At 50.6% G+C, this 14,277-nt stretch overlaps 1 protein-coding gene across 8 annotated transcripts in view; it reads left to right on the top strand.

Moving 5' to 3' along the window:
- Window positions 1–14,277, top strand: part of CACNA1H (calcium voltage-gated channel subunit alpha1 H) — a 205,498-nt gene that overhangs the window by 189,783 nt on the left and 1,438 nt on the right. For 6 of the 8 annotated variants that reach the window (XM_021411330.1, XM_021411334.1, XM_021411333.1 and 3 more), the window contains 5 exons: window positions 4,007–4,085; window positions 5,543–5,664; window positions 6,189–6,533; window positions 11,521–11,704; window positions 13,779–13,957. In XM_021411330.1, the coding sequence (XP_021267005.1) occupies window positions 4,007–4,085; window positions 5,543–5,664; window positions 6,189–6,533; window positions 11,521–11,704; window positions 13,779–13,957 (909 nt within the window). Of the gene's footprint in view, window positions 1–4,006; window positions 4,086–5,542; window positions 5,665–6,188; window positions 6,534–7,739; window positions 7,887–11,520; window positions 11,705–13,778; window positions 13,958–14,277 lie in introns of all 8 variants that reach the window. The other 2 variants (XM_021411338.1, XM_021411331.1) reach the window with 2 other exon arrangements.

Below are 14,277 nucleotides of genomic sequence, written 5' to 3'. Positions count from 1 at the left end.
TTGTACGTGAGCAGCGCATTAACAACAAGCACAGTGACTTGCCTGTAGCACTTGGCATCTCAGCATCCCAAGGGGCGTCCCACAGGGGGTGAAAAGCACTGTCCTTGTACAGTGCTCAGATTAGGAACAGAGGCACAGCAATCCACAGGGGAACTGGCCTTACTGGTAGCACTGTGATCTAATACAGAGGGAAACTGAAAAATGGGGGAACTCAGATCTCATCCGTTTTATCCCACTGAGAGCAGGACTGTCCTGTGTCTGGAGGAGTGTGTATCACACCTCCTGTAGCCCAGCATTGGCTTGCATCACTTAGGAGGCACAACACTTGCATATCGAGCTAAGACAGCTTGGTGTAATTTCTCTACATCGCTGTGCTTGCAGATAATGGCTTTTTACTGGCATAGGTCAGAGGTTGGGCTCTGATGAGACATACAGTGGTTTCTCAGTCTCACTTAGGGAGAGGCAGAAAGCTAATGGCAGAGGTGTCTGCAAGAGCTAAAGCAGTGACAGCCTCCCCAGGCCACGCAGGAGCAGTGTGGAGAGTGGAGTTGCTTTCCTTGCTTCTAAGCAGGGTTATTCCAGGACTTTTGCAGTAGTAGGCCACAGATCCAGCTGGAATGCACCCTGTTGAAGGGAGGGAGCTCCTTGCACAGGGCCTCTCTGCTCCTCTGCGTGGGATGGAGAGCTCTGACTCTCTCCCCACAGCATCCCCTGCCCCAGCCATGCACACTTTTGCCAGCAGGAGACAGCAGCCAGGATGCCAGGGAGTGAAGGTCCAGGAGGAATCGCAAATATTCGTCAGTGGCTCCATCTTCTCCTGTGGTTTTTCTGAGGTACTTAAGGACACCAGCAACATCTCCAAGATGCTCTTCATCTCTGCTTCACTTCCTCCAGGCCCCAGCCTCCCCCCAGCACTGGAGCCACAGCAAATGATGGATAGCCCCTGGCTGACAGAGGCAGGGGTTATTTGTAGTTTTCTCTGCCTAGCCAAAGGCACCAGTCAGGGGGAGCCTGATAGATAAACACAGCATGGGCTGTCCTGTTAAGAGCTGCTAGAGCAGAACCACTTTTCAGAGCCTGCCTGGGTGACTGGCTGCCAAAGCTGAGGTTTCTGACCAGAGTTGGATCTCTGTTCCTGATGGAGATTCCAGCACAGGGATCCCAGGGTGCTTCTGCCCCCTCCTGTTCCTCACAGCTACATGATTCACGCGTAGCATTTTTCTTGTCTGGCCCCGGTGGATCTCAGAGTGCTTTAGAGACAATAATTACCTCCTCACAGGGGTATTAGAAATGGGTACCTTGGGTTGCAGGAGGGGAATGACTCACCCAAGGTCACAGGCACATGTGCAGCTTGTTGTCTTAGCTGCTCGGCAGCTGCTGGCTGACCTCACTGCTTCCACCTCAGCCCATCTTGGGAACGTGCCTTAGTGAAGGCTGTGGGCTGAAGAGGACCCTCCTTTCCTTTCCTGAGAGACACAGACCAGAAAGCCACATGCTGGAACAGACAAAATATTAAGTCTGACATTGACTTCTTCTGATTCAGTAGAGCCTGAAGCTGCACAAATAGACCACGTGGTTTTGCTGAAGCCCCCGAAAAAGAGGTAATCCATTTTGCTCAGCTGCTTTCTCTTGAGCATCAGGTGTTCATGGGCTGCTGAGCAGCTGGTACCCTGTCCAAGCTCAGGAGCCATGAGCTCAGGATGTCTAGATACTGGGTGGGATGGACTTCAAAAGTAAAGGTGAGGCCATCAGCCATCCTAGGGTCTTTCACTTGCTGCTTTCTCCCATGTCTCTCTCCCATGTGGTCACATTTCCACATCACTGTCGGATTTCAATCCCTTTCCAAGAGATCCTGTGCATCAGCCAAGCTTTGAAACTGCCCCTGTGACTGCTCTCAGCCCAGGGCAAATGCAACCTCAAACACCAGCAAACACTTCTCAGCCTTGCAGTGATGTCCTGAGCCTATACAGTGTCTCTGTGAGTGCTCTCTGAAGGACTAGTTATGAGACATGTTGGTTCAGTAATGTAATTAGTCACAACCTTAAATACAGAGTCCTTTACAAATGCACACTAGGCACATTGTTTGTGAGCAAATGTCAGCTCCGTTCAAAACAACCAGCTATCAGGATTTCTGCACGCAAGGCTGCCGTGCTTTGTATGTTGGCGGTTGGATAATAGCGTTGACTGATAACCTGGTAATAACTTTGATGATCATCTAAATTCTTTGGAATTTCATCAGTGCCGAAGGTTTGCAGGCTGACTTATTAAGCATTAAAAAGGGAGTAAAATTTTCAGCCAATTGGCTGCTTTGAAAAAGATCCAGGACCCTCTTCTGCAGTGTCACAACATCAGTCTTTCATTTACATTCAACCTAGAAAACTCGTTTATCAGTTTTATTCCCCCCCTGTAATTATTGGCCCATTTGCCTCTTTTCCCATGTTTTCTGATTTGCAGTCACTTTGCAGACTGCCTCTTCGTGTCTGACAAACTGGCAGTGGACCCGCAGACTCAAGCTAGAAAGCATTATTCCAGAAGGCAAAGAAATACATGCAGTGAAATAATCCAGAGCAGCCATCCACATCGCTGCATTATCTCTATTATTCCCTGGAGTGTGGTAACAGCGTTAGTGGAATTGCAAAGCTCTACATGTAGGAGCCCGTTTAGGCTTTATTGCAATTATAGTCTCCACTGGATGATTGGACTGTTCCCATTTCTTTAATAGAAACAAACAGACAAAACAAAACAAAAAACGCCTACCCCATCAGTGATACCTGTGTTAATTTGAGTTATCATTATCATCCTGATAACTTTTCTAAGGATGTTAGGCAGCGTGATCAGAATATCCAGCAACACCTCAGAGACGAAAACTCTCTGCAACTGAAGAGTTAACTGGAAGATACCTCGGATATCGTGAATCTCTTGGCTACCTGAATCACCGCCCAGTTGTTACTCAGAGGTAAAATGGGGCTTGTGACACACGACTAATGGGGGAGCGATCGCTCTGCCTCCATCACAAGCCAATAGATACAGGCATTTAAAAGTGGCAGGAAGGGTAAACGTGGCCAGAGTTAGTGGCAGGTAAAATGCAGGTAGTTTGCTGGTCAGGTCACTCTGCTCTTTGTGTTCTCTGCCTGCATCACCAATAATCTGCATTTGGAGGTGTTTTAGAGGCTTAGACTCCAGGGTGGATAAATGTAATGCTGTTATTATCAGTAACCTCTGTGTCCACTTCAGCATCGTTGTGCTTCTGTTACCATCCCCTTTGGCCTCTTTGCAAATGCCTGAGGATACCTGATAGCAGCACACCACTCAGCGTTCAGACTGCAAGGCGCTGCATCTAAGTGTTGGTATACGGAATAAGGCTTTGCTTCTGAGACACCGAAAGCTCAAAGTCGGGTAGTTGTTGCTGAGGTAAATCTGTAAATGTCTCTGGCAAGGCTGGGAGAATTTACATCCTACTGGAACACGTGTTCCTTTTCCAAAAGCCCTCCAGAGCAGCAGAACTGTTGAAAACCAGGCGAGTCCTCCTGTGGCTCAAAACGTCTCTTGAAACCTTCAGCCTTCATGCTCAGAATTGCAAACCTGGCAAGCAGAAGGGAAAGGCCTTTAAAACTTAAAGCAGAGCACACAGTCACTTAAACTACCAATATCCCTTAAGCTAGCCCTGTCTGAAGTGCAGTGCTGAGTGAGTGCCACTGGGGCTGCAGCTGCGGGCTGGCCAAGTTACGGCTGAGCACAGAGCACAGCATCCCAGGTAAGTGCAAGTGGGATAGAGAGGCACTGGCCCGGGGCCTGCTTTGCACACAGGAGCTCCGTGCCCTACCCAGGAGCCTTCTCTGTGTCTGTCACAGCAGAATCATGGAAGGGCAGCAGGGTGCAGGAAGCCAGGAGATGAATAGCCCCTGGCCACCAGTGTCCCTCTGTTGCTTGTATTTAAAATGTGATGGAGCAATTGAATTTGTGACCTCAACTTGCCTGACCCTTCTTCTGCTTTCTCCTTGTGTAGGTAGGGAACCTTGGCCTACTTTTTATGCTCCTGTTTTTTATCTATGCTGCCCTGGGAGTGGAATTGTTTGGCAAGCTAGGTGAGTAATGTGCCTGCCACAATTCATTTCATCCGGTTGATATTTATTTGATACCTAGCTGCTTCCTTTCTTCCCCTTATTCTTGGGCCTTCGCAGCTCTGAGTCTGAAGATTAAAGCTTTCTCTTGATCTCAGGGTCGCGGGTGACACATGAGGATGTAATACAGAACCTGTCCAATGCGCACACACACATTAGAGGTTTGTCCCACACCACCCTTGGCTGCAGAGGAGCTATTTACTGTTTAAATATAATTGTCTAGCGTTGGATATGTTTGCAAAGATGGAAGTTTGCTACTTCAGACAGCAGACCAGTCTGCAGAGCTGGATGGCAGTCAGATTCGCGTTGGAGCGGTGCCACCATAAACACGTCCCTCCTTGCAGCTTCCACCACACTCCATTACTTTCGTGCACTTGGCTGACATTGCTCTTCCAGCTGCCCAAGTTTGTCCACCCATTGTTCTTCTCAGCATTACCTTCCTCTCTCTGCATAAATCAGGAAGCGTCCGCTGGTTCCTGCTGGTCCAGCACCGTTCCTTCCTCCAGCTCAAGGTGCACGTGTCCACCACTCCAAAGTCAGGCAGAGGCAGAGGGAAGAGCACAAACCTGGCTAAGCAGGGCAGGGCAGCGAGTGCCTGTCAGCATGCAGTGCAAAGCAGACGTGTCTGCCCTCCCAATGCTTCCATCCCAGTTAGCATCAGAAGGGCCCATCCTCCGCGGTGATTTTATGGCTGTCATTAATCCCCTTTATGAGTCCAGCCCTGTGCTCAGATTACAGATGCCTGAAAGCAGAATATTTCTTTCAACCCAAGACAAATTATTTTTCAATCTCCGCAGGTTCTGGGGGGAAAAAAGAAAAAAAATTCTTTCTGTGTGTCCACCCCAAATGAAATACTGTGTATTTTATATTACTTGTCTGGATATATGGATATGTATTCATTCGGCCACAAAGGGGAGAGAAGTCTTATTCACAGAGGCACCTTCTGCTGTGCCAAATCCTTCCCATGTTTCCAGGCACAGCCTCCCCAGTGCCAGCCCCCAGGTAGCCCAGCATGTGGGCAGGGATGAGGCAAGCCCTAAAATGCCTAAATGCCTAATGGCAAAACTCCCATGCAAGAAGCATGGCTGCCTTTCATCGGGAAAACATAATGAGCTCATGTTTTATGGAAAGAGGGATATTTTGCGCGTTTAATTTGCATTCATTAGTATATTATCTCTCAGGGAGAAGAAAAAAAAAAAGTAAAATTAGTCCATTTTATTGCAGAGAAATAAACCTTACCGTAGATAGGCCCTGAAAAAATAATCAGGGTGGGAAATGTAATCAAGGGAATAACAGGCAGAGCGCACTGTAGGGGGTGGTGTCTGTTGAGACACCCCAGCAATAGGGGCACGGGGGGCAGCTCTGAATGAGCGCTGGCAAACAGCCCTTCCCTGACGCGCTTCCACCTCGTCCTCCTGCAGACTGCAGTGAAGAAAACCCTTGCGAAGGGCTGAGCCGGCACGCGACGTTCACCAACTTTGGGATGGCCTTTCTCACCCTCTTCAGGGTGTCAACGGGGGACAACTGGAACGGCATCATGAAGGTGTGTGCAGTCTCTCTTCTTTCTTCTCTCTGTAAGATACGGAGCTACGGATTTCTGACAAGTGTGGGCACTTCTTGTGTGAGAACAGAAATGGTTTGCTTTTTACGCATCAACTCTAAAACGTTCCCATTTCAAAGCCAAGTGTGTTTTCAAAGCATAATTTGGCCTAAGTCTCGCTCAGCCTGAAACTTCATATTTTTATCGTGTGTATTATTCTTCAGGAAAATTGTGCCAGTTCTTGTGGCTCAGAGAAGTAACCGCAGACTCCATGTCCCGTTCTCTTTGGACATAACACGATCCTCCTCTTTGTAGATGAAGATATTTTCTGTATTTTCTTCCATTCGTTTGGGTTGTACCCACAAGCCTTTGTGCCTGGGATTTGTTACTGTATGTGCCGCCCTCCGAAGGGTTGAAAATTATCGTTGATAATTTGATTATCTTTGATAATTTTCAAAATTAAACTATTCTCTCTGTAATTTGGAGCCCCAGAGTTTATGAATCCCTCCCCTGTCCCTCTGTTGCAGGACACGCTGCGGGAATGCACACGGGAAGACAAGCACTGCCTCAGTTACCTGCCTGTTATCTCTCCTGTCTACTTCGTCACCTTCGTCCTCATCGCTCAGTTCGTCCTGGTCAACGTGGTGGTGGCTGTGCTGATGAAGCACTTGGAGGAGAGCAACAAGGAAGCCAAGGAGGACGCTGAGATGGACGCTGAGATCGAGCTGGAGATGTCTCGAGGGGCGAGCACCTCAGCCACCAGTGGCAGCAGGGGCGGTGCGGTGGCCCTGGAGAGCAGAGCACCCTGCAGAAGCCAGGAGGCCATGAAGTCAGAGCCTACAGCGCAGGCAAAGCACCAAGCCCTGGTAATGGTTGGTTTGAGGTGTCTGCTTTTCCTGTGCTCGGGGTGAGGAGGGGACAGTTCCTGCCAATCCCTGCTGTCCGCTGTCGGGCAGTCTGATCCCAGTGACACAGAACCAAGCAGGCAGGAGAGCCCGGGCAGCATGGGAGGAAGGCAGCTTGCCTTATGGCAGAAGTGGTGTCTGCACCCCACACCTTGAGTCAACTCAGGCGGGCTCCCCGAGGTGGAAGGCAACGTGTGACGTTCTCCAGGGTTAACGCTGTCCTGGCTGTTGTTCTGGGGGAGAGCTGAAAGTCAAAGGCCATGAATTTTTAGTTTAGAAGCAAAAAACCACACGTCCCTGTCCTGTTCCCCCAGGCAGTGCAGCGGTCCCTGTTGTTTTAGCATAAGCTGCAGCACCAGGGAGCAATCTCATGAAGTCCTGGTGCTCTGGCCCTGACACATGTGAGAGGGATGGCGTGAATTCCCTTCACACAGACACAGAAATCCTGCTCATGTTCTTTTCAGTGCCATTTTGGGATTTCCAGAGTAGCCTCAAGTAAATTGAAGCTCTTCCTCTGCCCAAGGCATGGCCAGCTTGGAGCCTGGGTGCCGTCAGATCCCCCGCCAAGAAGCTGGGGCTTTGGGGCTCATCTCCCAGATGCTGCCTGCTCCCCAGTTTTTCTAGTTCTCTAGAAAAACGAGGCAATCAGAAGTCAGGGGAAATAGAGGAGGGGCCATGTGATGATTGTCTCATCCCATGTCAGTAGCATATGATTAAGAGTGAAAACAGAATTGCTTTGTCACCATGATCGCAAATAAATCTATTGCAGAATCAATGGGGGATGTGAGATTAAATTACATTAAATTAGATTTTTGTAAAATCTATCAGACTCTATTAAGTCGAGTAAAAAGGAATTTAGTTACATAGCAATAGGGAATTCACTACATAAATGTAGTTGCTAATAGAGATTTCTGCGGGAAGGAATGCTACCAACACCCGTGTTGCCTTTCTCAGCAGGGAAAGACAGGGCACATCCCTTCACGCAGGGTCACATCACGTGCTGGAAGGGGTTACGAGGTGCTCTGCCGTGTCCTGCCACTTGTGCAGCCCACATTTCCTTTTCTCTTCCTTCCTGCTCTGAGCAAGTAGGGCAAAACACCATGGGGCAGACACGTTGGAGCACTGGGACGGCCTTGCTCTGCTACTGATGCTTTTTATCTCCCTAATTTGAAGGAGGCGCTGAGCTGTGAGAATGTGTCTGTAGCCATCCCAGACATGCTGGAGGGGGCTGAGACTCCCATGATGGAAATCCCGTCCTTCTGCTCTGTTTCCCACCATGTCCTGACACCTTCCCACCACCCCCAAGGCCACGAGGCTGAGGTGAATGGCTCCGTGCTGTTGTTCTGGATTGTGGCGTTGTGCTTTGGTGCTGTGCAGCTGGTGGGGCTGTGTGAGTCGTCCTCCACCTGTCGCTTGGTGGCTGCAGCGCTCGTCCCATCCTCTGTCCCTCTTTGTTCTGCCTTTGCATGTGCAGGAGAGCTGGGCAGGGAGATGGAGGTTGGCCTCTCCTCCCAGTAGCTAGCGATAGTATGAGAGGTGTTGGCTTTTGTTGTGCCAGGGGAGGCTCACGTTGGATATTAGGAACAATTTCTTCTCTGAAGTAGTGGTGATGCGCTGGCACTGCTGCCCAGGGAGGTGCTGGGGTCACTGTCCCTGAAGGTGCTCAGAAACCATGGAGATGTGGCATTGAGGGATGTGGTCAGTGGGCATGGTGGGATGGGATGGGGTCGGACTTGAGGATCTGGGAGGGCTTTTCCAACCTCAGTGACTCTAGGATTCTGTGTGCCATGCGATGTGATGTGTAAGCTGTCTGTCTTCAAGCAGAGCATTGAGAGCTGGAAGCTGGCAGAGTCTTTCCTTGCTTTGTAGAGAGAGCATGGACCAGTTTGGTTTTCTTACTGTATCTCTAAGACTTTGTTTGGTACAGTACTGAGGAACCAGCAAGGCATGAGCAGATCAGCACGTTAACCTGTGAGGCTTTCAGAAGCACCAGAGCTGCGGTGTCAGGAGATGCTCTGGGGAGGTCACCCTGCTCCCCAGTACTGTAGCTCCACAGACTGGTGCCCAGCTCCCATCAAGTAAGGATTCTGCATGGATGTGCCATGCCACAGCCCTGTGCATGAGGACATGCAATCAGCCTTGGGCGTGCAAGGGGAGCTGAGCCAAGCACAGTGAGAGCTGAGCTCTGAGGTGTGTGCTGACAGCAGGTGGCTTCCTGCACTCTTTGCTTTCAGTCTTCTTCCTTCAAAATTGGGGTTGGCTTTGGCTTAGCAGTGGGTTAGCAGCTCATGTTGGGAGCCTCAGAGCAGGGTGATCCATACCATCAGCCCCAGACAGCCAGAGGAGCCTCGTTAGGCACTGGGGAGCAGAGGAGCAGCTGCCCCACTTCTGCCTGTGCCATCCCATGTGCAAGACAGCACAGCATGTGCTGCTGCCCATCATCTGCCCTGGCACTCAGTCACTGCTGAGCAGCAAGACAGAGCAGGCTGGTGAACATCTCTCCATCTTTTCTCTCACTCATCCTGCCTGCTGGACACCCTAAATCATTGGCTGCAGTCATTCAGCACAAAAGGGCCTGGAAGAGGAGATGCAGCCTAGCACTTTGCCATGAAGCTGTGCATGCAGCAGCGAGGAGCACATCCACTGCCATCAGAGAACTTGCAGAGACCACCCAGAATTAATTTGCTTCAAGCTCGGACCGTTTTCCCCTTTTATGCAACTGTCAAAGCACCGCCTAGTGGCAAGCATCTCACAGCATCCCCTGGCAAATTCTGGGTTCACATGAAGCTCTTGAAGACCACCAAGCAGGCTTTCCCTGCTCAAGGCAGGCAGTGAGCGATATGAAGGAATAATCCTCAAAGTAGTCCCCTTCATGGAGCCACCTGAAAGCTGTGGGACTGCAAAAGTGGATCGTCATGAAGGCATCTCCCAGGGACAGGTGATAACTGTGACTTTGTAAATGCAGCTGCATGGGGTCGTGGCTTTCTGCTGGCAGAGGTGAGAGCTTGTTACATCCTCAGGGGCTGACTGCACGGCCCAGGTGCCACCAGAGCCATGCCATGCAAGGGTCCAGCAGCTGGAGCCGTGCTGGAGATGCACAGCCCTGGGACCAGGAATTCCCTTCCTCTGGGAATTTTGCCCACAGCTTGCTTGCAGGCTGCAAGCCTCTGAGAATTGACAGTGTTCCCCGGTGCAGAGCATCCCGCTGGTGGCCTTTGCTTCCAGAGGATCTGCTGGGCGTTCCATCACTCAGCAAGGGTCATGTCCTGCAGAGGGATCAGCGGGATTGTTTTATCTCGAGTTCTCTTTGCACCAGAGCAAAATCAGAGCTCCAACAGCATTCTGATCCCCAGACAAAGGAGGAGGGAGCCGTGCTTACTGACTTAACACCAGCCTGCATCCCCAAGATCCTCTCGGATCCATTTGTTGCCTTTCTGCTGGTCTGAGAAGGGTCCCACAGTGAGTGGGCTCCTGCCTTGCACCTCCCCATCATGTGCTGGAGTCCTCCCTCACTGCTTCATGGGTTGGGAAGGAGCTATGCTGATTGGTGTGGTTGCAGCTCCCAAGCACAGCAGGCATTTCCCAGCAAAGAGGAGGAGCAGTGGTGGTGGGGCAGCTCCAAACCTTCCCAGCTGTCACGAGCAGCTCGCCAGGTGTGAGCCAACAAACTCTCTGCACACATTTAATAGTTACAGGACTTCTGACAGTGGCTCAGAGCCATTTGGAATTTACCCAAATCCCTCAGTCAATTGGGTCTCAATAGCTGAAACCTTAAAAACTGCAGTTGTTTGTGTCAGAGGGGATTTCTGTCCATTTGTCCCAGCCAGAGAAGACGGATACACGAGATCCCTTAGAGATGAACTGAGATTTCATAGAGCAATACCCCAGTCCTTCTGCTGGAGTGAGACAATGGGACGAGGACTTTTGTTCTCTACGTGGCACTGGGATTTCAACAGCCGCCATTCAGCCCCAGTGTTGTGATGCTGGAGCTCGTTAGCTGGGAGCTCGTTAGCTGCGATGGCCAAGGGCCAGCTGGCACAGGCACCACGCCATGCACTAACAGAGCCCAGAGGGATGCTCTGGCTGCCCACCACCTGCAATAGCCGCTGCTGGACCCCCGGCTCCTCAGCCAACTTCAAGAGGGCAAAAGCACGGAGTGATTTGTCTCGGAATGTGTCTCTTTTGGGATCTGAGGAGAGAAATTCACAAGGAACGTGTGGACAAAAACAGATAGAACCAGATCTTTGGTGACCTCCAGATTATCCCGTGAGAGATCTCAGGCACAGGGTTTGCTTGCACAGAGGGAGAACAGCCCAGAGGAGCAAAGCAAAATACATTTAATTTAAGACATGCAGCTGGGAAAATGTTTTCAATCAGTCACCGGGAGACTGACATTAAAGGAAAAAAATCCTGAATCTGAAAACCAGAGGGATTCGCCGTACTTTAGATAACAGGGTGAGCTGTGAGGGGGATGTGTCGAGGAGCCCTGCTTGAGGCCAAACACAGAAATCCCTTTTCTTCCCCGGCTTCAGCTCCGCACCCACACGGATGGTGCCCTGAGGCCCTCACCCACCCTGCGGCTGCCTCCTGTGGGTCAGCAGTGCCCAAACATTGCAGGGGAGAGCCCGCAGGGTTTGTAGTGATGTTACTGTGGGTGTGCCTTTAAGTGTCTGCCTCTGTCTGTGTGTGTCTGCAGAGATCGTTTATGAGTTTCCAGAAGCACGTGGGGCCCGGGCCCATGCAGCCGGCAGAGCAGGGGCTCGTTGGTGCCTTGGTTTGTTGTTCGAGCCATAATCTGAACTCTGTACTTGGCTGTGCTGTCGTTGCAGTCACCAGGGCTGCAGGCTCTCTATGAGATGCCAAGAGGAACATCTGCACGAGGCTTTAAAGCAAAAAGAAGCCATAAACCCACCCAGGTGCTGACTGACCCCTCGCTCTGTCTCTTGCTTTGCAGGGAGGTGCAGCCAGCCCGCAGCCTCAGGACTCCCAGAACCTGCTGACGGTCCGCAAGATCTCCGTTTCACGCATGCACTCCTTGCCCAACGACAGCTACATGTTCCGGCCCGTGATGCCAGCCAAAGCTCCCTTTCCCCTCCACGAGGTGGAGATGGAGACGTATCCCTGCAAGTCGCAGCGAGGTACCATCCGCGCCGCACTAGCCAAAGCCATGGGGCACACACGTGGGGGTTGGATGGGGAGGATGCCACCAGTGCTGCGTATGGGTTGGGCCGTTGCTTTGGTTGGCCTGACACCATTGCGGGACTGCAGCTTGGTGTTTTCACCACGTCCCCGTGTTTTCTCAGGGTGGGCGTCTGGGGAGAAGCGGGGCTGCCAAGCAATGGGAGAGGCATAGAGGAGGGACAGCTAGCCGAGGGAAAGGATATTAACTGCACATTTCATCTCGGGTGGTCAGCCCTGACATCAGGGATACGAATCAATAAAATCAGCAGGAATGAAAGCCAGTGTCGGCAGTGCTTCCTGAAGAGCTCCTTACAGCTCTTGTTTCAGGCCGGCTTCAGTCTCAGAGCAGCTCCTTTCAGCACAGTACACTGAGTTCATAGATGGAGGAGTTTCTTTGGGAGTGTAAAGATTAGAAAGCACCCTCCGGTGCCTCTATAGCCTTACAATGGATCTTGTGCAGAGACAGCCAGGGAATCGCGAGCTACGCAGAGCCTGGGAGCATACATTTACCAAACTGCATCCAAATACACTACCCCATTCTGTCTCCTTTGTTGCTGAGTTGGTTTGAAGGGGAAATCAATAAAGAAGAAACTATCTGCCTCCCTAAAAGCACTTGTGCTGCTTGAGTGGCTCCCGAGAACTCACCAGCCTGCTTTCCTTTGGTGCAACATTTTGAAATGCAAGTGCTGCTTGGACAGAAGAGCAGTGGGTCTGCAGACCCTGATGGGACTGGGAAGGTCTGCTCTGATTTCCTTGGGTGAAGTAACTCTATTTGCTCAAGCAGTCTGGATACCAGTTAATGTTCTCTGCTCAGTATTTATTATTTCACCTGCAAATTCTTCTCTGAGCAAAGAAAACAAGGTTGAGTTTCATGGCAGGACGGCTGGGGATGCTTTTCATCTCTGTGGTGGGTGTAAATCGGGATTTATACCAGTATAGAACAGCTGTGATGTTGGCAGGGGTGGGTAGAGCTGACCAAGGACTCTTCATCCTCCCCCAGTTTCTCTCCAGGAACGCTCAGACGATGGCTGTGATGGGTGCTCATGATGGGTGCTCACATTCTCTCTGATTTAAGTCAGAGTCCTGTAAGATACATGAAAGTAAAACTGAGCATGTACAGAGATTCCCATTAGTGTTTATTCTTTCATGGGCTTTTCAATGTTAGTTAAGGATGTCTGCTCTTCTGCCCGTATCTTAGCGCTGACACACTGAAAATGCTGTGAGATGAGCAGGTCTTGGGTTGTTGTGGTCGTACAAGCAGTTTGCTGATTTACTGGAAGAACAGGAGAAAAAATGTACAAATCCAGAAGTATTTGGATTCCTTCAGTGCTCCCTGCTATGCCATTTAGAGGGTTTTTTTGGTTTTCTGTATGAGAGCTAGATGGAAAGTTTCCAACAGAAGGAAATTCCAGCGAAGGACGGGGAAGAAAGCTTAGGGTTTTGATTTTATGACTGTATTTGTAAAAGATTTTATGACAACATTTTTCTGCATCATAAAAAAACATTTCGTGAAGCCCGGGTTAGTACATGAATAGCACAACTCAAGACTGAAACTCTGCCCATAGGAGAGCCCAAAAACAAAAGAGGGAGAAGTGGGGCGGGTTGGGGGGTAGGAAGCTCGCTGCTCTGCTGCTTCTGTGGTGTTCTGGAGAAAAGCTCCCATAGAAAAGAGATCAAACAATAGGTTTTCTTTCTCCCCAACAACAAACCTCTTTCTGAAATGCAACTGCAAACTGTCTGGATGGCTTTTGTCGTAGGTTCAAGTTCCCTGACCTCTGGGCGAGATCTCTTGAAGTGATGGATAGCTGTGTTTTTAACATGGAGCGGCGATGCAGGAACAGACGCTGGGTTTCAAGCTAATGAGGACAATAAATCCTGCAGCCAGAAAAATAAAACATAAAAAGCCAAAGATCTTTCAAACAAAGCCGAGCTGCAGCAAAGCAGCACTATGAAGGGGAGATGCTTCAGCATTTACACTGGAGCCTACAGGCCCCACAGCAGCAATGGTGACTGTCCCCTCTCTGTCCCCAGGGTCCATCACCTCCATCCGCTCGCAGCCCGTGGGGACGTGCTCCTCCTTGAGGGTCCCTCCCGAGTCCCTCCACGTGGCCGTGCGCTCCCCCAGCCGCGAGGGCTGGCACCGCTGGAAGGTCCTTCCCCCACACGTCGTCCCTCGCTCTCCTACTCTCAGCAAGCTGCTGTGCCGGCAGGTAAGAGGACAAGAGCCTGCAGAGGCAAACTCCTGTAGCCACCTCGCTCCTTCTCTTCTTCTTGAGTTTTCTAGGAGCTGAGAGCAGCATTCCTCTTTTTAGAACAAAATGTTTCTGGTTCTGTTGCTGTAAAATCACAGAACCACAGAATAGTTGGGTTGTAAGGGACCTTAACGCCCTTTGAGCTCCACCTCCTGCTGTGGGCTGGTTGCAAAATGTCCTCTTGTACAGCCATGCTCTGCTGGGGGCTGGCACAACAGCCATCTCTCTCCTCCCTGTCCAACGCAGGTTCAGGCTGAGTATTAGAAACAACTTCTTCT

Source organism: Numida meleagris, chromosome 13 (genome assembly GCF_002078875.1).
Source record: "Numida meleagris isolate 19003 breed g44 Domestic line chromosome 13, NumMel1.0, whole genome shotgun sequence".
NCBI lineage: Eukaryota > Metazoa > Chordata > Aves > Galliformes > Numididae > Numida > Numida meleagris.
The sequence above is the reverse complement of the archived record's forward strand: the minus strand, read 5'-3'. Positions and strand labels throughout refer to the sequence as shown.